This window comes from Epinephelus moara, chromosome 2 (assembly GCF_006386435.1).
Source record: "Epinephelus moara isolate mb chromosome 2, YSFRI_EMoa_1.0, whole genome shotgun sequence".
NCBI classification, from domain to species: domain Eukaryota; kingdom Metazoa; phylum Chordata; class Actinopteri; order Perciformes; family Serranidae; genus Epinephelus; species Epinephelus moara.
In genome coordinates this window covers 24238679-24260602 of record NC_065507.1, presented here as the reverse complement: position 1 = coordinate 24260602, position 21924 = coordinate 24238679, and the positions used below count along the sequence as shown (strand labels likewise).

At 40.4% G+C, this 21924-nt stretch overlaps 1 protein-coding gene across 1 annotated transcript in view; it reads left to right on the top strand.

Annotated features, from left to right (window-relative positions):
* dhx36 (DEAH (Asp-Glu-Ala-His) box polypeptide 36) overlaps nt 1-21924 on the top strand; it is a 34216-nt gene that overhangs the window by 6075 nt on the left and 6217 nt on the right. Inside the window, exons 5-19 of the mRNA XM_050068277.1 lie at nt 155-193; nt 382-552; nt 766-845; nt 6054-6128; nt 8174-8340; nt 8450-8531; nt 8649-8789; nt 9737-9842; nt 15104-15191; nt 17179-17234; nt 17357-17421; nt 17996-18139; nt 18589-18706; nt 19758-19856; nt 21690-21863. Coding sequence (XP_049924234.1) covers nt 155-193; nt 382-552; nt 766-845; nt 6054-6128; nt 8174-8340; nt 8450-8531; nt 8649-8789; nt 9737-9842; nt 15104-15191; nt 17179-17234; nt 17357-17421; nt 17996-18139; nt 18589-18706; nt 19758-19856; nt 21690-21863 — 1605 coding nt within the window. The remainder of the gene's footprint in view (nt 1-154; nt 194-381; nt 553-765; nt 846-6053; nt 6129-8173; nt 8341-8449; nt 8532-8648; nt 8790-9736; nt 9843-15103; nt 15192-17178; nt 17235-17356; nt 17422-17995; nt 18140-18588; nt 18707-19757; nt 19857-21689; nt 21864-21924) is intronic.

Sequence of the window (21924 nt, the reverse complement as noted above, 5' to 3'; positions counted from 1 at the left end):
TCCCTGTAAATGCAAAATAATGTGAAATGTTTTATCATATTCCACAGAGTGAGTGTTGGCACTTTATAACATGTTATAAAGATGGAACGTCTGCTCTTCACTTCATTGATTTATTCAGTGTTTACAAATAATTGCTATTTTTTTTTGTCTTCAGAAATTCAGGGAAAAGCTACCGTCTTATGGGAAAAAAGAGGTGGGTTTTTGATTTGACTGAAATTCATAAGCACATACTCTCCTCCTCATCATTAATCAAACCATTTCTGCTGAAGTTGAATTGCAGATTTTTGAATTTGCAGTCTTGTTAGCGGTATCCTCTATTATCACTCTGTTTGTACTCCTCGTCTCATAATCCTTCCTCTCACCTGCTCCCATCTTTCTCAGGAGCTGGTGGAGCTGATCAACTCGAACCGTGTCCTGGTGGTGAGTGGGGAAACAGGGTGTGGAAAGACCACTCAGGTCACCCAGTTCATCCTAGATGACTACATCAATAGAGGCGTGGGCTCCATGTGTCGTGTGGTGTGCACGCAGCCTCGTCGCATCAGTGCCATCTCGGTATGTACTCTCCTGGTTTTTGGAGTGCAGTTGTGTTGGATTATATGTGACAGTGTGCCAACTGATGATAGATGTGGTTGCTTATGTGTGTGTTGTGATGTTTATGATGTGTATATGTGATTTTCTGCATCTGTCTTGTAAGTTACGTAGCTGTTTTTTTCACAACGCTGATTGTGTTCTGAGGTGTTTTTGTGTGTGTGTACTTCTTTTCAGGTAGCGGAGCGTGTAGCAGCAGAGAGGGCAGAAAGTGTTGGGAATGGAAATTCTTGTGGTTACCAAATCCGCCTGCAGAGGTAAGGAAGTCTCTTCACACATATGTTGCATAAAATGAAGTACTCTGATAATGAAAAGTCACTATTGTTTGGGTTGCTGAGTCTCAGGCACTGCTCATGATACAATGGCTAATCAGCATGTAATCATAGATGATAGAGATGTGAGAATATATCTTTACACTTGAGTATCGCGATTTTATGGTTTGTAATACTGCACCAGAAACACTGCACTGACTTTTAATTAATAATTTACATGCAAAAATTGGTGGCAGTGGTTTATTTTGTGTTCTGTTTGAACCACGACGGCTAGATCCTTAAGTGTTGTAATGTATCTTCAGGCATTTGACTCTTACACTCCAGTGTGATACCCTTTTTTTCCGTTTCCACTGCAAAAAGTTGTGGATGGTACCAATGGAAACATTCGTCCCCATGTTTGGTCCCCCCTCTTTTGGGGTACCTAGCACACAGATCTGGTACTAAAAGGTGGAGCTGTGAACACTGCAGTCCGTTGATTGGTCAATAGCGGACGGTCACTCTGCTCAGGGCTGAGTTGTGGCTGGTTTTGAGGCTCATGTAACCACTGTTCATACCGTGGAGAGTTTTATTAGTAAACTATAACTATAAAATGGAAGGATGTTTTGCTGCCTCTGGCATCAGCTGTGGTCTGGAAAAAAACAAAAAAACTTCACTGGGCCGACTGCCAGCGACTTTTAAGGTGGAACGTTTGGCACCATAAATTTAACTTTAACAACTTTGACCGTTTTATATGACATGCACTTTCAGTAATGAGTGGATTTTCAAGTGTTTATATATATATTAATTTCGACCTGGTTATGTGAACAGCATATATCCTTATCCTCAGAAAAAAAAGCGTGTCCGAGTGTCGTTCCTGTGGGCTCTGGCAACACTAAACCCCCGAGCTTCAGAAGGACAGAATGTACAAACCCACTAATTTTAAATATCCCATGGAGAGAGACTCTCACTGCAGCCTGTTTTATTTTGTTCTGAAAATGTCGGCGTGCAGCCTCGTTCTGTGGACAAGACGCAGACTGTGTCAATCTGTGTCACTTGTAATTAGGTAATACAGTGAGAGCTGGACGGAGCAGTGAGTGACAACAACCCTGTCCACATTTACTGTAAGAGTACTGTTTGCGGTGGAAATGCTAGGATCTAGGTACCATGTCTGAAGGGTTACTTTTGGTTCCAAAGGTACCGCAAGTGTTTGGTAGAAAATGAGACTATAGAAATAGAGGCCTATGTAACAGGCAGAATCATAGAGCTCCTCAAATAAGATTTTAAAAAATCTCAATATATTGGAATGTATTGAATAGTAACCCCTATACAGACCAAATCACCTTGATGTCATGCTAACAACTATCACTTCTCGGTCAGCAACTGGCGATTGTAAAATTGGTTGTTAATTTCTGTTGTCATATTCAACTGTGACTGTAACATTTAAAGATGTATAGTTAAACACTGTGGTCTGATCCCTCTGACATTTCTGCTGTGCTTTTTTATGCTTATTTTCTGTACTTTGTTGCTTTGCTTTCATCTTTGATAAATCAAATCTACCGGCATGGAAGCTAAACAACGTACTGCTATGGAGGGGGGCTGCGGCAAAATGTATTTGGCAACTTAAAAAAAAAAAAATCAATATCAGTGTAAGCGCACGCTATAATTGAATATTTGCTCCGCTTTACCTTACATGGTAACAATTAGAGGCCATGGTAGACCAGTAACTTCAGTGGGGTTTTATTTTTTTCGGGTTTTTTTCCTACTAAGCAAAATGGCTGTATTTTACCTTTTAAAAAGGCTGTTTGATGGCCAGATAAAGTGGCGAAAATGTTCTAATAGTTTCATTTATCGGATATTGATTTCTTTTTGTGGGCCTTTTTCTAGGTGGCTAAAAACTAACCAGTTAAGGTTAGCAATGTTTTATTTTATGTACGTGACATGAGAGTTTTCTACCCAGTAGTTATTGTGAATAAAAATTGTGATTTGGTCTTTTGTGATACATAATACACAGCCCCCAACAGATGAATACAAACACTAAAGGAACTTCATATTCCATTGAAGCTATGAATTCTCATTGAGGATTCACTGGTGATTGATCCATCCCTGTACTGAAACTGTGCAAGACTTCTCAAGGAAGGTTTTGGTGGATGTAGTAAAATTAAGATGGAGAAGTTAACTAGGTGGGATAAATTAATTCCACAGGGAACTAGTTTTTTTTGTAGGATAGGAGATGTAGTAGATGGGAACGGTCATCTGAGACCATGCACATTGAAAGAAGTGGACGAATCTGGGGAGAGATGCACTTGAGTGGTGTGCAGACCGAGGGAGCAGACAGTTACAGGAGATAAGAGGGTGCAGCAATCTAAAGTGAATTATATGCAATAGAGTATGGAGTATGAGAGAGGATGAAATGGATGCAGTAAGAGGAGAGGAAAAGAGGCAACTCAGGGAGACTGAGACAGGGGATGAAAAGTTAAAAAAAATGCACACATTTTTTCTACTGCATGTCAAAGAAATTTCATGTGGTGCTGTTTTTTTTCTTTAATGGTATCAAGTTACTGTGATTTGTAGCTCTCCTGAAGGGAGAAAGCAGTTACTAAAGCATGGTTTTCTATCAAAGAACTTTAATAAAGTATAGACAGTTTAGGAAGGCATCTCTGTAAGCTCGTTGCTTTGCTGTCACTGCTCAGTGTCACTGTCACTGATGGAGACCATGGGTGTCTCAGTGGGTTTATGCAAAAGCTGGTAATTTGTGTCTCAAGCTTTGTTAAACTTTTATTGATGTACCAGCTCCCCCACATAACAGCTAATTTAAAAAAATTACACACTTCTTATGTTGGTCTCTCGGTGGGTAATCAACTTTAAAAGCTGAATACAAATTCACCAGCAGACATTGAACCTAGTCTTTGGCAACTGCAGTTACATTTGCAGGGAGCCAGTGTATTAGTTTGCACAACTCAGTCAGTGCAGACAGTCACTGAATTAAATGTGCTCTGACTGGTGCTGGTGAAGTGCAACAAAGAATGGGCAGTTATAATAAACACAAAGCAACTGTTTAGAGTGATTAACATTGGTTTGATTCATAATAATTAAAAAATAAATTTAAAAAATGAGACAAACTTTAAAACTTCTTTGGTTGAATTTCACAATGTATCTAGTTGTACTGATCACTGAAGTACTGTGCTGAATTAACACCTACCTAGATGTCTTTATCTCTTATGAGCTGTACAGGCCAATGACCGTTGCTAGTAGCAACGGTCATTACACAGTTGCTATGTAGCCCAGCGTTGCTAGGGACGCTGTCCTACAACAATGCAGCTGTCAAACAACTTCAAAGGGAAAAAACAAACAGAAGTGGCTGGTTTTAACATTTATTTTAACTTATTTAGAGAGTAGCTACAAGGATTTTGAGGAATGGGATGCCGCTGAAGAATAAGAATACGGACTTTCTCTGCCAAAAACAAAAGAACACGGATTTGAATACACACTCGCAGTCATGCTTAATGACATTTTACGCAAGTTTTATGCCTCGGTTCAGTCCACTAACATTAAGCCTGGGTGAGTACAAAACTTTCACCAAAAGTTGTCGAGTCCGGTCGGTTTTAATGCACTTTGCGGAGGCAGACAACATTATTTATTTAACTGATAATTAGCCGTGTAATAAGCGGGATAATGTATAATGAGCCGGTGAATACTGGGAAAACAACTCCCTTCAGGGGAATAAAACCTCTATTCCCCTTACATAATTGACCCTGTTACATTAACACACTGCTGAAAAAAATGAAGGGAATACTTAAATCACACATCAGATTTTGATTTTTCAAGCTGAAAGTCTGTACTGATGTACATTGTGTACTTTGTTGAGAAGAAAATGACATAACAGTCAATGGAAACCAAAGTTATCAACCCAGTGAGGGCTGGATTCAAAATCACACCGAAAATCAAGGTGAAAAATTGAAGTCACAGGCTTATATAACTTGCTTTAATTTTATCATGGCACCTTCTGATGTTACCCAGTAGTGTTTATTACCATCACCAGAACAAGACTTCTCCTTGAGCAAGGCGTTATCACAATAACAAACAGACCAGTGAAAGATAACGATACACATTTCATTTCTCTGTAGGGTCCTTTCCGAAACTTCAAACAACAATCAGAGCCTGTCAGTGGCAAAAAATAAGCTCTTTAATGGACGTTAATTGACAGTGCACAATTGCCAGTAGGGATTACATTGCAGCCTGTTTTGCCGCTGCAGTGTCTCTCAGTACTAGACATATTTCAAAACTTGTTGTCTCCATCACTTACTTAACATGGGAAAATTGGGTCCAGGTTGCAAAATCCCAAAGCTTCCTGACCTGAAGCCTGTGTCTGGAAAAGGGTCCCTGTGATAAAACATAGTTGCAAGTTTGTGCTTACATGCGGCATATTACTAAATTAACTTGTGATTAATAGAATAACCACACAGCAAACCTGCCACCAGGTAGTATTGCAGTGTTGAAAAACTGTATAAACTCCACAGAGCGTGTGAGGAATGAGCGTTTAATGGAGGCCCAGCAGCTCCTATTCGCCCTGAGGCCCCTCAGCAGTTTTAACCCTGCCATCGCACCTGGCCCATGGCAAACTTCTCCTCAGCTGTTATTTATTTTCTATATGCTGTTCTGTTATTGCTATTGCCAGTGAGGTATAATTAGGCCGGCTGTTTATTTTCTATGGTTTAAATTGTGTGTCGATGTTGTGAAATATTTTGCAACCCTCTTTCAAAAAGTGCTTCAAATGATTTTAATTTTTATTTTATTAGTGTTGTTTATCTTGAAATGAGGCCAAGTTCTTTTGGAAATTTGAAACTTGCATCAGCCTCTAATGTGGTTCAGTTGTCAGTGAAATGTGTTTTTCAGATGTGTCAGATGAGAGGCAGTTTCTGCTTGGTTTTGGATTAAAATAAATGAGACGCTGTTTCATGATTTCTGTTTAATGGAGAAAGTTTTCTTCACTAATGCTTGTGCAAAGTGCAGTGTGTCTGGAAACCTAAAATGGAAAAGGAGGCAGGAAATACAGGAATGACAATAGGGTCTTTTACAGTCTCATATGGAAATGTATGAACATTAACACAGAGACCTGAGACTCACTCATATAACCTTTGTCTGCACTTGATACTCGTCTTAATTTGTGTCATTTGGGAAATGTAAAGTCTTTTTTTTTCTCCTCTTAATTCTCAGCCGGTTACCACGGAGACAAGGTTCGGTCCTGTACTGTACAACAGGCATTATTCTTCAGTGGCTTCGCTCAGACCCGTAAGTCCTCTCCCACCCCCACCACCCACACCCCCTGCCCTGCTTCTTCATCCTCATCACATCCTCCCTTAGCATTTTTCTTCTTCTCTGTTTTTTCACTTTGTCTCTGTTCCAGCTGTCCTTCCTCTACTTTCTTATTCCATCTGTGTCACTCTCTTTCATCCCCATTGATTTGTGGTTAACTCTACTGTCTGTGGAAGGAGCATTAGTATGGGTCCCCATTCTCATAGGCCGAGAAATGAAGACACACACACACACACACACACACACACACACACACACACACACACACACACACACACACAGCTTCTGTTGACTCATCCCTGCATCTTGCATTCTGAGAGTCTTCAGAAAAAAAAAACACAGGGACTAAGTGAGGGTGCCAGCATTTCTTGTTGTCTTGCTTCATGGTGTCTCAGATTTGGCACGACTCAAGTGAGTCATTTTAAGACTACAGTCGTCTGACAAAATGCTGCAACTTTTTGGCATTATGTATATTTATGCAGCAGCTGGTTTACAAGCTGACGGTGTGTATGGACTGCAGCTATGTTTACACTTATCAGTTTTGGTGTGACTGTTTGTCTCCAGACATCACATTAATGATGCATTAACATTTCCAGTCCCACAGACTCCTTTGACTCATCGTTACAGACTGGTGCTGTACAGATGAGCACAGAGCTCAGTTATCCAATATGCCAGACTGGTGCTACAGACAAATGTGAATATAAAATGTATAATTTGTAAACAAAGTTGTGTGAACATTTCTTTTTATTGGGCCTTTCTGAATATCTAATATACCAAGATTTAGATAGGGAAGATTAGATGAGGTGTGGAAAAAATGCCTTGAACCAGAGAATGTAAAAATGAAAGAAATATGCATCTACAGGCCATGCTTCGAAAATGTGAAACAGGAACTTGAAAAGTGCACTCAGTAGTCGACTGAGCAGCCACTCCCGACATTTTTTGTAATTCCAGCTGATGCATTTCAGAAGCTCCCAGAAGCTAAGAAAAATATGCCCCTTGATTATTTTTGAGGGAGCTCTGGCTTAACTGGACTTTGAACAGTATTCACTTTATCTGTAGGCTACTGCACAACAAGGTAAGAAATAACAACAATAAACACAAATAAATTAGAGCAAAAGAAAAACTATTTAACTACATAACTGTCTTACTAACGTATGGTAGAAGCACAGATATCAATGAGAAATGTCCAAATCAACAAAATCTGCAAGTCTACAAAATTAGGTAGGCAAACACGTCCACTACTGAAACGCTCCTGGTGTGATATGACACCATGCAGAGGAGCAAACAAAAGCGGGTCACAGGCGGACTGCGAAGAGCTGCGGCTGGTGGACACGTCCCTTCCAGTTTCCTTACAGTCAGGATGGTGGTGAAGATAACAACAAAACTGGTACTAATTGAACTCGTATCTCAAATCAATGATTCATAACATATTGGGTACTGAATTAATCTTCAGACGCTCCTTGCCAAAACGAGACCAAACTTTTCTATGGTTGTCAGTTTTTGAGCTCGGATGAAGGCCGAAATGTGACCTGCAATGAAATAAGTAGGCCCAAGGCTTGTTTTTAGCCGAGCTGATTTTGGCTAAAAACAGTAGCTGATTTCAGTAAACTTGTGGCCCCTTCTGGCCGGCTAAGAGGAGTGCGGAATCAGCAGTCAATTAAGGTACAGAACAGTCAATAAAACAGTTTTGTTTTTTGTTTTTTTAACAATTATGACTTACCGCAACCATGAGAGGTCCTTGAGCATAGTCATAAACGTGCACACAAAATATTTGGCTAATTGGTTTCGTAATATCTTAGATAAGCTGCAGACACACACAACCAAATGCATAATCCCCATCAGGCTTACGGCTCAATAAACAGAGCTAAAAACATGTTCTTCTTGGCAAAGGTATCAAATACAGACATAATTGACACAGAATTTCTCTCTCTTTTTTTTAGTTTTAATGAGGATTTACAGACACTTGACCTATAATCAACCACAGACCATATCTCCTGTTTTTTTGTTTTTGTGTGTATCAGATTGTTGTCTAGTATCAGCCACCTGGTGCTGGACGAGATCCATGAGAGGAACCTGCAGTCTGACGTCTTGCTCGTCATAGTGAAGGACCTACTCAACCTCCGAGATGATCTCAAGGTCATCCTCATGAGTGCCACCCTCAATGCAGAAAAGTTTTCTAAATATTTTGGTATGCAGCCCTCCACATGACAAAGTTTGTTCAAAATTAATAATGCAGGTTAATTGTTTTGTATTGTTCCTCCTTCTTCTCTAACCATTTCCCTGTGTCAAACCTTCAGACAACTGTCCAATGATCCACATCCCTGGTTTGACCTTCCCAGTAGAAGAGTTCCTACTTGAGGACATTGTGGAAATAACCAGGTATAAGACCAACAAGGCTCCCAAAGACAAAGACAGTCACAGCCTAACATGACCAGAACTGCTACATCCCTTTCATTTTAATTGGGTCTTATATAAACTGATTGGTGTGTCTGCCAGGTACCGTTCTCAGAATCAGGACCGTCGCCCCGCATGGAAGAGAGGTTTTTGGCAAGGGCGCCACTCCAGACCTGAGAAGGAGGAGAAGGAGGCTGAGTACAAGGAAAGCTGGCCTTGTTACGCACGCACACTGCAGGGCAGGTGGGTTGCTGAGAACAGCAGGGTAGTTAGATTGGTGGAGCAGCTGCCAGGTTGATAGATGTGTTATTTAGGTGGGGAATAGGAAGGTTTGGCTTTGTAACATTTTGATTGTTAAAATGAATAACTCCTTGTGTTTGTGAATTTGAACTTCAAGTTAATCGGCGTGTATAAAAGCTGAATACAGAGCAGAGCGCTCTGGAACACTTGACCCTTTGATAGATTTGTTACATAAACATTAAAGTGTTGTACCTGTGCCTTTAGGTTACTGTAGTGTCTCTTGATGTTGTAGCTTATTTGCTCCTCTTCAGCATCATAACTGCAGATTTTGAGAGGTAACATGAGATACACAAACACTGCAACTACTGTCATTTACTTGCTTTTTACTTCCTGCAACTACCTCAACATTTTTTAGGGGACCAGCTCCACTGTAGATGTCATCCTCTTTCCTCTAACACCTAACTAACCTTATTCAGTTAGTGCAGCAGCTATTTGTGGTGCAGTCCCTTTTCTATGCAACCATTATTATTGCTCTGTGTCACAATGTGAACGCGAGAGAATGTAAACATGATTACTGCCAGTGTACTGTCGTTGTAGAAGGTGTATTTAACATTGTCTGAATGCATGGCGCAACAGTCTTATTATGATAATCAACAGGCAGAACTCTGGGCAGAGCTATATCACTTCTCATATGAACACTGAAACTGTGTTATTTCTGTGATCATTAGACCTGTTCACACTGAGGTTCCTGCAGTTTCAGTGAGACAAATCAAGTGTGTATTTCCAGAAGTTACAGTGTTGTGGTACATAATCCCCTCTTTGCACTGCCTCGCAGAGCTGCAGTGGAGGGATTGTAGCAATCACATTGAAGTTTGTGTCCATGTTAAATCACGGATAATGATGGATTATTTATTTAGTAATGTGTTGTCTATGTGCAATGTTTTGTACAGATACTCCGACAACACGATTGAGACTCTGGAGCTGTTGGACAGTGATGACAAGATTGACCTGGAGCTGATTCTGGCACTGATCCGCCATATTGTTCTCAATGAGGAGGTGAGTTTAACTCTGCGTGGGTTTCAGGTCAGCTGTCTGTGGCTTAATTCTGGTGTCTTAAATTTGATTTTTAATCAAGTAGGGGCAACTGGGGTTGGCTGGCACACTTTTCACTCTCAGCCGTACTTCTCTGGCATAATTTATGTTGGAATATTCTAACTGCAAAGTTTTAGGGCTGCTGTGAAACTATGCCTACTCAGGGCAACAGAAAAGTTTATCTTGGGTGCATCGGTACAATGGGCAACCAAGAAAGGACGACAAAGGAGATACCTGCGCATCAGTGCAACTGGGCTGGACAGCCACAAAAAAGGTCAACAGGCTGAGATCAGTGCAAAAAAATGTCAGTTTATTTAGGACATCCGTGCTCAAAAAGAAGGGTGCTCGGTTCTTGACTTTCATCATTAGAATATTCTAACAGCAAATTGAAAGATTGAGGTCTCAACTAAAAATAAATATGTTTTTATGTCCACAAAAATTTCTAAAATTACATGGCTTGTGATTTTAGGTATGCTGTGCATTTGTGCCAAACCAGCACCATCACAGGGTTGGTTGGCACTCGTTACCAGGCACAATGATAAAATGCTATAGTTACAAAATATAAGGCAACCAATAGAAACATTTAAACAAGAACCACAAAACATTTTTAATAGAATATCTTTCCATTTTTAAAAAACAAACAACACTTTTTAGCAGTTCTTCAGTAGGATTGTCTAATTACTTTGTATAGAAATTTTGCTACTGACCTTTCAAAATAATAATAATTAGCTGACAATATAAACGTTGTTTTTAAACTTCCAAAAATAGTTTTAATCTCTTAAAATACAGTTACAATTCTTGATTTTTATTCCCCAGATTAGCGTGCCAAACATCCTTTGACCCAACTTTGTGATGAAATTTTGTAAGTCGGCTACAATCACTAATCACAGACATTCAAATCTCCTATCAAAATGTAGCCGAATCCTTTGTCTATGAACCAGAAGTAACACATTCCTAATATTTCTGTCTAACACAGTTTTCATAATGCTTCAGTCTATAGACCACATTTTTCTTCGATACTATAAAAATTAAATGTTACGCTCACCAAAAAAGTGACTTTGTAATGTTTTAACCTAGTAGACAGTGACGTTTTCTTTATTTCTGTGTCCTAAAAAGGGCCACAGAATAGCTATGTGCCAACCAACCCCAGTCTCCCCTACATTTGTAGCATGCCAAATAAAAAGGGATTCCAGGGAGCCTGTTATATTCTCATGAGCAGTCTAAAAAGCCCTGAGTGTGCTTGTGTCTCGGAAACTTGTCTCGTAGATTTTAAGATTTGTGTTCTTAGACTTGGAAATCTCCCAACATTTTGATTGCCTACATGCTGACAGAGCAGCGGCCCATTAGAGAGATGGTTTCAGGTCAAATAAAAGTGAATAGTTGACACAGATGCAGAGACTCACAAAAGGAGTGAAGTACAGTACAGTCCTAGGTGCAGCAGATGGAAGGAACAGTAGGGCTAGCTTCCAAACACTGAATGATATTAGATCAGAGGAAATAACACAGATCCTGGCAGCTGATCTGTGCTAATGAGTGATCCAACAGATGCTCTTCCAACGCACGTCCATTCCCCTTTTTTCCCTTTCTAGTTCTTGTTAAATTTCCTCGCCTCTATGCAATTTCAGTGTTGGATTTAGAGGCTGGTAATGTGGAGTATGTCAGCTAAGTCAGATAAAACATTTCTCTTTTTAATGTGAATGTTTTAGTCTTTCAGTAGACCCAGTAGTCTAACTATGCCCATATCAGGAGCTGCTGCTGCTCATGTAATGAAAGCAGAGCAGAAAGTTTTGAAAAATGGTTGCTATTTCAGTAAATTCAATAAAATTTGTATTAGCAGCATGTTTCTTGTATTTTCCAACTGTTTTCTTGTCAGTCACGTAGGCTTGTGCCAACATGTTAGAAAACAGACTGCACAATGGAATAAATTCTTGCAATCGATACCGTTCAGTGTAGCCTATTAAAAGCAGAATAACGAGAGTGAGGACAACTAAGAAAAATGGAGGAAGGAGAGGAAGGAAAAAAAAGACACAGTCTGCTCTCACTTTTAAAATATTTTTCCAAATGAAGTGGAACTAGTTGAACTTATTTGTTAGTTTGTGACTGTGTTTGTGATAAACGTTTGTGATATGAGAGAGGAGCAGAAAAAAAAGGGACAGGCCCAGAATGAGGAGTGACTAACGCAGACAGACAGAATAATTATCCCTTCCCATATGAAGCCGTATCTCTATCAGTCACGGCCACCCTGAGCCAGTCGACCAGCTGATTCGCCGTGGCATTGTCAAACGGCCAAGAGGGAACTGGCTGATTCTCCGTGACGGCGTTCTGAACCGAGGATGCGGGCCGTCTGCCAGGCTTTCGACTGTGATGATTGGTTAATTATGTTGCAGGAGTCTGTGATTAGACACCTAGGGGGTTGACATACAGGCATTAATGAATGCCTGCTGGGTGCAACTATGTGTGTGTAGGTGGTGCAGCTAGTGTGCGTGCTAAGTAGTAGGCCAACACCACTGCGCTCTTACTTGATTTTTTGTTGGAATTAATCAGAGCCTCTTTTTCTGCTGCATGTGTGTGGACATGTGCTTTTGTCAGGTTGTAACTAGGCACACTGTCTGCATCTCTCTCCTCCTCCTCTCTCGTTCAAACACACATGCACAGGCATTAATACACACATATACAGTCCCATGTGGGTGTCGGTGGTTGAGCACTGGTAATAATGATTTGCTTTAATTAAAAGGCAGAGGTGCTCAGGGCTTGTTCATCTCCCCTTCTTTCCTCTCAGGAAATGAATAGTCATTTTTAAAGAGTGGGTTATTTTGTACCAGCTTAATATTATCCTGAGAATAATTTTTGTTTAAATTTAGGTCTTTGATGCGGCCAGAAAGCTTTTCCAGAAACTTTACTTTTTACCTTAAATTACTGTCATCAGCACGTATGTGTGGGTAAAAACATTATTTATCTCTGATCTTTTCAGCATGGTGAATACAGCATTGTCTTTAGAAGCTGCTTCAGGTTGCTTTGTACAGTCTGATCTGCATGTGAGTGTCATAAATTGCAGCCTTCACATTTGTGTCCAAGATTTACGGCCCTATCTTACACCAGGCACAAAGTGGTGCCAGTGCAGCACAGTTGTCATTGCCGGGTTCACCCTGACGCGCTTTTTATTTTCACGGTCAGCGCCCACGTTTTGAAATACCAGATGTACTTGTGCTCATCAGTTCACCCATGGGCGTGAAGGTGTTAAATTGAGGTGTGGTCAGGTGCGTTGCTATTTTGAGGCAGTAGAAAGTGATTGTGCCCTTGACCAACAAAAAGCTGGTCTGAAAGTCAGAATGGTGTTTTTACTGCTATTTAAGGGCACATTACTCAGATAGTAATATGCGCTTACGTAGGCAGGTTCACAACATGCGTACACTCTGCTTGTTACACACACGGGGACTCATGGATTAGTTGTGGGTGGGTGAAATAAGACATCATCAATGAGGAAAACATCAATTACATTCTCTAAAATGTGAACGGAGCAGCTGCTGTCCAACTCCCCATTAAGCCTCTGAAACCAAGCAAAGCAAATCAGCTTGGTTTCTTGTAAACATTGGAAGAAGGCAATGAGCAAGGAAAAAGGAAATGACCCAAAAAATCAGCAAGAAATTAGTAAAAAGAGAAAATTAATAACAAGAAAATTATAAAAACAAACAAGGAAATGACCTGGAAGAATGCTTGGAAATTATAATAATCCTGTAACATAATTTAAATCCTCCTTTTTTAAAACGTGATAATAATACTGTTATCATTATTATTATTATTATTGTTATTATTTAAAATATAGTTTTTCCCTTGCTTTTTTTTCTGTATTTTTCTGGGGGGGGGGGTTTTCACAATTTGTGGGACATTTCTTACCAAGTAGTTCAGTGCCTTTTCCCCATATTTTTTGAAAGAAATCACACCAATTTGCTCAGCGTTCAAAGGTTTAAATATTTGTGAAAGCCACCTGAAAGCAGCGCAAGAAAAGTGATGTCGCTCCCGGTTTCAAGGGGTTAAGAAAGATGCTCTGTGCATTTACACACTAGGAGCAGCGTGACTTCACTGATTATTTCAGACGCTAAAAGCTTGGTTCCGCTCTCACTGCATTACTCTCAATGTAATGCAGGCTATATCACTTACACACCCTATGTTACATTGACTTTGTCAAGAATTGAAATGCCTCCATTGAACCAAGAATCCAAAATGGAGAAATTTCTTGATGAGTTTAAGTCACAGAGCTCTGTGTTGAGCTGAACTGACATTGACACTTATCTATGCTCTCTTCAAAGCCAGGCTCCATTGACAACAATTGTAATTGTACCTGACTGAACACACAAGCTGCTGGTCTACCACTTCCTTGATTGGTAGCTTGTTTGTGTTATTGTGCGACTTTGCTGAATCTGAACTGTCCAGCTACATGATTTACATTTCTACATCTGTTCTGTTTATTTGATGTATGTAGATGTCTGCTCTGTTAGTTCATTATGATTAAAAAATAACACTGTAAGTATCTGTTAGTAAATATCTCTTAGATATTCCATCTTGCAAGTTTTCATTGTTTTATTATGTCTTTGCTGCTGCAGTAACAGTATTGCTCATCATCAATCATTTAAGGTATCTTCATCCAATGCAGCATTATGCGATGTTGTTTTAATGTTCGGGGGCTGACACCTACTCTGTGTTAAGTGGTCATCCATTCCATTGTCAGACAACTGAATGTGCAAAGATTTGCTCGCACTGGAACACCTCCAACTCTGTTAGCCCAAATCATCTGTTATCCTGCTGATGTTTTCTCAGCTTGTATTTGTGTGCCTACATTTTCCAGGTGACTAATTGTTTTTCTCTTTTTTTTGCTGCGTTGAGAGAGACTATCCTTGTGGTAATGTGGAACAGAGGCTGTACTGCAGTGGGAAGATGTTGTTGTCATAATGATGTTGGCAGGCAGTGTCAGCGCCTATTGTGTGACTGAATGTGGAGGTTTTGAGCTCAGAGCAAGTCATCTCCATCTGCCTCGGCTCAGCTCCTCCGAGGAAACAGGCACCTTGTTCACTTGGCTCGGTTGTTTAGGAGGCTCCTCGGGCTAATGGCTGTTTGTTTCTGTTGGCAGTTAGGATGTTCCTTGTTTGTTTTTTTTACTCTTCCGAAGCCCTGCTGGTTTTTGTATGTCTTTCAGCTGCTAAGTGTTGTGTCATGTCTTTGTCTGACAGGAAGGAGCAATCTTGGTCTTCCTGCCTGGTTGGGACAACATCAGCAGTCTCAATGACCTGCTCACGGCTCAGCAGATGTTCCGATCAGGTACACGCACACATGTGACATGGAAATGCATACCAGTGACTTGCAGGTTGATAAACAGTAGAGGAGAATATTATTGACTTATGGATGTGCTGTTTTGTGCTTTTTAAGCCCTCCTCCACTCAAAATGTGCTTTGCTTATTTTTACTTGGATGTTTGACCTTCAGTGTGCAAACTGATGTTTGTGCAGATTTTGGCACTAGAATGCTGTTTCACATTCAGGTGCTGAAGGGAGAAAGTCTCTCTGTGCTCAAATCTCAGTTTAACACATGTATATAAGCATGATTTGTGACATTGTAACCAATTTGGAAGCCAATTACAGGCCAGTTTCTTACACTTTATAGACATATCAAGGAAATATTCTGTAGATTCTTTTTTTTGTTAAAAATAAATAAAGATAATTATTAAAAAAAGATGGAATAAATCATTGATAATGAGAAAAAAAATACGTTATTTCAGCCCAGGATGTGTGATGGGAATACTTCTAAAACCTCCAGAGCACATATGCTGAGAAAAGACGAGACGGACATCTTGCGCTATGTAGCTAAACATGTGTAATGAACAATGTTTGCACATTCACACATTCTGGCTTCTTTTTTTTTAAAGAAGCAGATGGAATTTTAAGAATTTTTTGTGGAGAAAACATATTAAAGATCCAGTGTGTAGGATTTAGGGGGATATATAAGCAGAAATCGATAATAATCACTGAAGAATGGGAATCGTCACCTTTTTGTTGCCTTAAGCCCCATTCCCACTGCACAATAAACCCCACTAACACCTGCTAACATCTGGCTTTTCCATTTATTGGAAAAGGTTACAATCGGCATTCACTCACAGGTCAAATGACTGATCTGCACCAGCTCCGATCAGCAGTGATTGAAATATGACACCAGGTAGACACACTAATTTTAGCCCTTTGCCAATGCAATGCAATGAGCTGTAACAGAACACTGTCTTGTTTCCATCCAAGCACCGCTTGGAAGTTTGAAAGAGAGACTGAATAAGTAAGGCGTATTAAGAAAGTAACCACTGTTACATTTTTCACTGGCCTCCATGCTGCTTTCTACTGTTAACTAACCTGTTTTATGGCCTGTCCGTGGCGTGGAACAGGACACACCAGAAAAAAAATGCACACATACAGAAAGGCATACACATGCACTGCAGAGCTTTGCACACAGCTGTGGTCTACCGTAAATGGGAAAGGAGTCAGTCGCCTTTTTTATCAGGTTTTCCAGCGTTAAAAAAAAAACTGCATTCACATGCTAATTTTGATGGAAAGAGTGTATTAGAATGAGCTGTTTATATCTACATAGGGAGCTGGTCCTCATCAACGGAGTCCGCCATGTTGCACCCCAATCTTTCTACAGTAGCCCAAAACAGACAAACCAAACACTGACTCTAGATAAGGCCATAGGTGTTATTGAGCTGAAGCAGCTGAACAGCTTCAGAAAAATAGATTTCTAACGTGAAACTACTTTATCCAGTGTTTTTACCGATTTTAATTACCTGGTCCTTTTGTTTTGAAGAGGAAAAGACCTCTGCTGATTAATTTGGCTCCTAGTAAAAACCTCCTGAACAATGAACACTGAAGGACTTCTAAGTGGGAGTTTGTGCTTGACACATGAGAGAAATTTCAGCTGCTTGCAGTCTTGGTCCACCACATCCCACACACTGCTCCTTTACACACAAATGATCATTATCTAAGCAGAGTATTGTCATGTCACAAAACATGACTGGAGGTTTTTTTTTAATGAATTGCTTTTGTGTTTTTTTCTCTGTCTATATTAGATAATAATAATATACTAGAGATATGTCGCCAAAGATGAGTAAATAATGGTGATAAAGAATTACTGCATTCTTGATATTTACCAGGAAATTCAAGGTTGTATTTTTAGACGTGATCATTCAGCCTTGCGCACCAGCAGTATTATCTTGTGTTGGCAAATGGTGTTTTGTTTGAGTTTCTCTTTTGTGTCCTGTTGTGTTTCAGACCGGTTCGTTATCATCCCGTTGCACTCCCTCATGCCGACCGTTAATCAGACGCAGGTCAGCATTCCTCTGTTTCTCGCCGTGCCCGTCTCTCTGACTGTCTCTGTGTCTGCTGATGCTTTACTCCCTCTTCAATATCAGAAGAGACCAGTCTCATCTCTCTCCCTTACTCTTCTCAGGTGTTCAAAAGGCCTCCTCCTGGAGTTAGAAAGATTGTGATTGCTACCAATATAGCTGAGACCAGGTATGTGTGGATGTGTGTGTGTTTGTGTGTGTTTGGTATGTCCAGCCTTTGTACTCACTCCCTTTTGAAAATGTATTTTTGGTTGTTGCTTTCTGATGAGTTTTGGGGGGGGTATGATGACTGTCTCAGGCAGTTTTGTGTGTGTGTGTATGTGTGTAGAAGTGTAATGTAATAGGTTCCAGTCATTAATACAAACAGTGTATTTGGGGCTAATTAGCACACATTTCTTGGATTGATTATGAGCACTGTCATATTGGCTCGGATGGAGCACACTGAGTCTCTGTCAGGCAATTTGTTAATGCATTTACACACAGCCTCACGCACACACAAACCGAGCAAATTAAGAAGCTGCCTGCACTCCCAGCACATCACTCCACTAAATATAGACTCTAAACCTACCAAAGGGCTAAATTTTATTTTTACTTCTGAACGATTGTGTGTGTGTGAGAGTTTTAGCTAAGCATTCTTGACAGACTCCTTTGAAGTGTTTTTTTTTCTTCTGTCTGATTTGGTTTTTACTCCAGCCTCTTTTTTCTTTCTCCCCCTCTTCTTCTCTCTCCACTCTTCCTTGCAGCATCACCATAGATGACGTTGTTTATGTGATAGATGGAGGGAAGATTAAAGAGACCAACTTTGACACCAACAACAACATCAGCACGATGACAGCAGAGTGGGTTAGCCTGGCCAATGCCAAACAGAGGAAAGGACGTGCCGGCAGGTGTGTGTGCGTGTGTGTGTGTGTGTGTACTTGTCTGTGCTCCGGGGTATTTTTATATTTTGCATTTTTATAATGAGGGCATGCTTTTTATTAGCACCTCAGGGTATGCAGCGCTAATCAGGGAGGATTATTTTTGGGTGTGTTTGTCATCTCAGCTCTCTGTCAGTCTTCCCCATCAGCCCCCTCCTTCCTGCCTTCCCATCTGTAAACACTGAGAAAGGAAAAGCGTAGTCACTCCCAGGTTGTTTCCAGTCTGTGACTCGAGACGTCTGTTCTGTTAGCTAGCTCTGACATCAAAGTGGAGCAAGGCCCAATTAGCAGGGAGCTGCTTACTGTGTGAAGTTTCATCCCATTGATTTTAAATTAAGCCCTTGTCACAGGACTGATGTAACAAGTAACCTTTTTTTCCCCTCTCTGCTCCGCTCTTCTTCTTCTGTGCCTATACCCAGAGTGTGTCCAGGGAAGTGCTATCATCTGTACAATGGTCTCAGGGCCAGCCTGCTGGATGCCTATCAATTACCCGAAATCATGAGGACACCACTGGAGGAGCTCTGCTTGCAAATCAAGGTTGTGTGTGTGGCGAGAAACGGGGAGACAAACTGATGGAGGACGACAAATAGGTGTTGGCTGGGGAGTTGAGATGAGGACAAGATTGTTGTGAATGAGTTGTTTGAGTGCAGGGAGGGGGGTGTGAGGACAGCGCTGCCGCTTTTGGTCTTACGTTGAATAACAGCCTCTCCTGCCTAATGAGAACTAGAGATGGACATTCTGGGCTGACTCATGCCCCTTGCTCTGCAGCTCTTTCTCCCTCTTTGTGCCGACAACATAATCATTTCTCTTCTGGGCCTCGTTCTCTTAAATTAACAGTTGCTCTCTTCTTTGGTTGCTTACTTTTTTCCTCCCCTCCTCTTTTTGCTTTTTCTTTTTAAACCCTCACACTCCACTCAGACATATTTCAGCCCTGCTAATGGAACATTATGCCAAAGTTCACTCAGATCTAGTGTTTGCTATGATTGTCCTCAACAGTGGCTTTATTGGATATGTGTTTGAGTGTGTCTTTCACTACTTGAGTTGGCTGTATTGGATAGTGTGTGTGTGTGTGTGTGTGTGTGTGTGTGTGTGTGTGTGTGTGTAATGTGGGTTTTGAAGCTAGTGGGTGAGAGGTGGACTAATGCATCAGTCTGTCCTTAAAGTGAGAGAAACACTGACAATATGCTAACCCTTCGCAGACTCTATAATCCACAAGCACTCCAACACCACTGTATTAGACACAGAAATGTAGTCGCATCCTGACTCCTCAGTTTATCACGTGTGGATGTTTGGTGTATTTAAAATCTCTCTTTGATGTTGAAGTGACTGATAGAAGCATATAAATGTGGTTTACTCTACAGTGTTGGTTGTTTTGTCAGATGTATCTTGTAAACAGCGATATAAGCAAACCATGAGAAGATGCGCATGAAGCTTATTACAGCAGACCTTAGTCTGCCTGGATATTGCCCACAATTCAGTGTTTGCCACAAGTGACGAGCACTTAGACGAAGAGAGGGGGGTTTAATGTAAAAATAATTGCATGCTTTTGCTGAGTAGTGTGTAATGTGGTGTGATGTCTGCCGCCTAGATATTGAAGCTCGGGTTTATCGCTGGGTTCCTGGAGAAAGCTCTTGACCCTCCCACTGAAAAGGCCGTCAACCTAGCTATCAAGAACCTCGTAGACCTGGTAAGAAAGCATAAAGACATTCAAAACATTTTAATGAGTGATTAAGAACAAACCAAGAACAACATTTAACCTTAAGAATGTGACTGTGATTGGTTTGAGTATTGATTAATCTGGAAATTTTCTGGATTTTTCTCTTTTGTTTTGTGTCTTGAAATCGATGTTAACGTCTTTAAATAGCTTGCTTTGTCTTATGTGAAAGTAAACTGATCATTTTTATGTTTTAGACCAACAAAAACAGCAAAATGTAACAACTAAGCAGCTGAAATTTGGGAATGTGTGGACCTTTTGTTTGAGGAGTTGAGAAATACTTGAGTATTTTCTACCGATCACCTAATTAATTAATTAATTAACTTATTGTGTTAGCTTTAATTAACACTATTTACCAAACCACAGATCCTTAAAAAGTCTTAAAAGGCATTGAATCCCTTAATGTAAACATAAGGCCTTAACTGGTATTTAAATGTCTTAAAGCAATCTGTCAAGAGTCTTAATATGCAAGGACATTTGTTAGATTTTATGAATAGCTTTTTCTGACGTAACATTGTTTTTTAAAAATACAGAAGCAAATGCCTCTCTCATCAACGTCACGCAGATTGGGGTAGCTGAACCATCAACACTCATATTTTGTTTTTGGCCAAGATTCTCAGAGCAGAGTGTCCACTTTCTGCTCGCTGGCTTTCACTGTAGCATTGCTTTTGTTCAGCTTGACAATGTATTAGTAACATTAACGTTTTGGTCCTTCTGGACCTTCGTCGCGAGTGTTCAACACCATTATTTCTAACATTGAGCTTAAATAGAAACTTCCCCAACCATCACAGGAGTGCACAGGTGTAAGTTCAGCTGTGGGTGTGTTTCAACAGCCTGTGCACCATTTCTGTTCAAAGACTCAAGTGATACTTTTCCAACGCACTTGCATCTGAGACAGTTGGATGTGCAAATGCCTTTCTTCAAACTGTAGCATGGCCGGCATAGGGAAGTGCGAATTCAATGAAAACTGGCTGTTTAACTGAGATTTTGCGCCATGGCTAAAACTGGTGTAAGGCAATACACAAGGTTTGGTGTATTTTATGCAAAATAAAAATTAAAAAAAAGTCGACAAGATGTGAATGAAGGTAGTGGAATCCAACAAGCAGAGTGAGAAACACAAAATCACAAAAAAAAAAAAAACCTTGGCATCAAACACCAAGTATTCCCCTAAAAACTCCTGTGTTATATTGGAATAAATGTGGCCAAACCCCATGTCATTCATGTTGGGTTTTTGTGATTTTTCTTTTTGATTTTGGTTATTGTAAAATTGGTCTTAAATTTCATTCAGAGTGGCATCAAAAAAGTATTAAGCTGCAGGAACTACGAGCAACAAAAGAATAATCGTCCTTTTGGGAAACAGTAGCATTTCAAAAAGAGAGACTGTCTCTTAACCTGAGCGTGTGGTTTCAAGGTCTGCTGTCTAAAATCATTATCTGCCAGTTCCAAAGATGCTTATCCTCTAGTGGAGGGAGCAAGAAGGAAAAAAAACTGAGGACTAAATGAGAAATAAGTGTTCATTAAAAGGGTTAACAAGGTTAAACGAGAGAATGATGTCATGTTAACAAGGTTTAAACACAATGAAAATCAATGTAGAGGTTGGACAAAATTCAAATCAGTTGCTCCAGAGAGCCTTAAAAAGCTTTAATTAATTAATATGTTGTGTTTACAAAGGCTTTCTCCCATTTTATATTTTGGGATATTTGTTCTGTCTCTTGCGGAAATGTTTAAAACACGTTATGTTGAGCTGTAGCAGACTAAAGATGTGTGATTTTCTTTTCTGGGTGTTGTGTCGATGTTGTGTGTCAGAACGCCCTGGACCGTTCAGAGAATCTGACAGCGCTGGGTTTCCACCTGGCTCGCCTGCCTGTGGAGCCTCACATTGGCAAACTCATCCTGTTTGGAGCTCTGCTGGGCTGCCTCGACCCCGTACTCACCATTGCCGCTTCACTCAGCTTCAAAGACCCTTTCTTCATACCCCTGGTAGGGCACCAGAGTTCACAGACATGAAAGCTCATGTCGACAGCGACACACAGACACACTT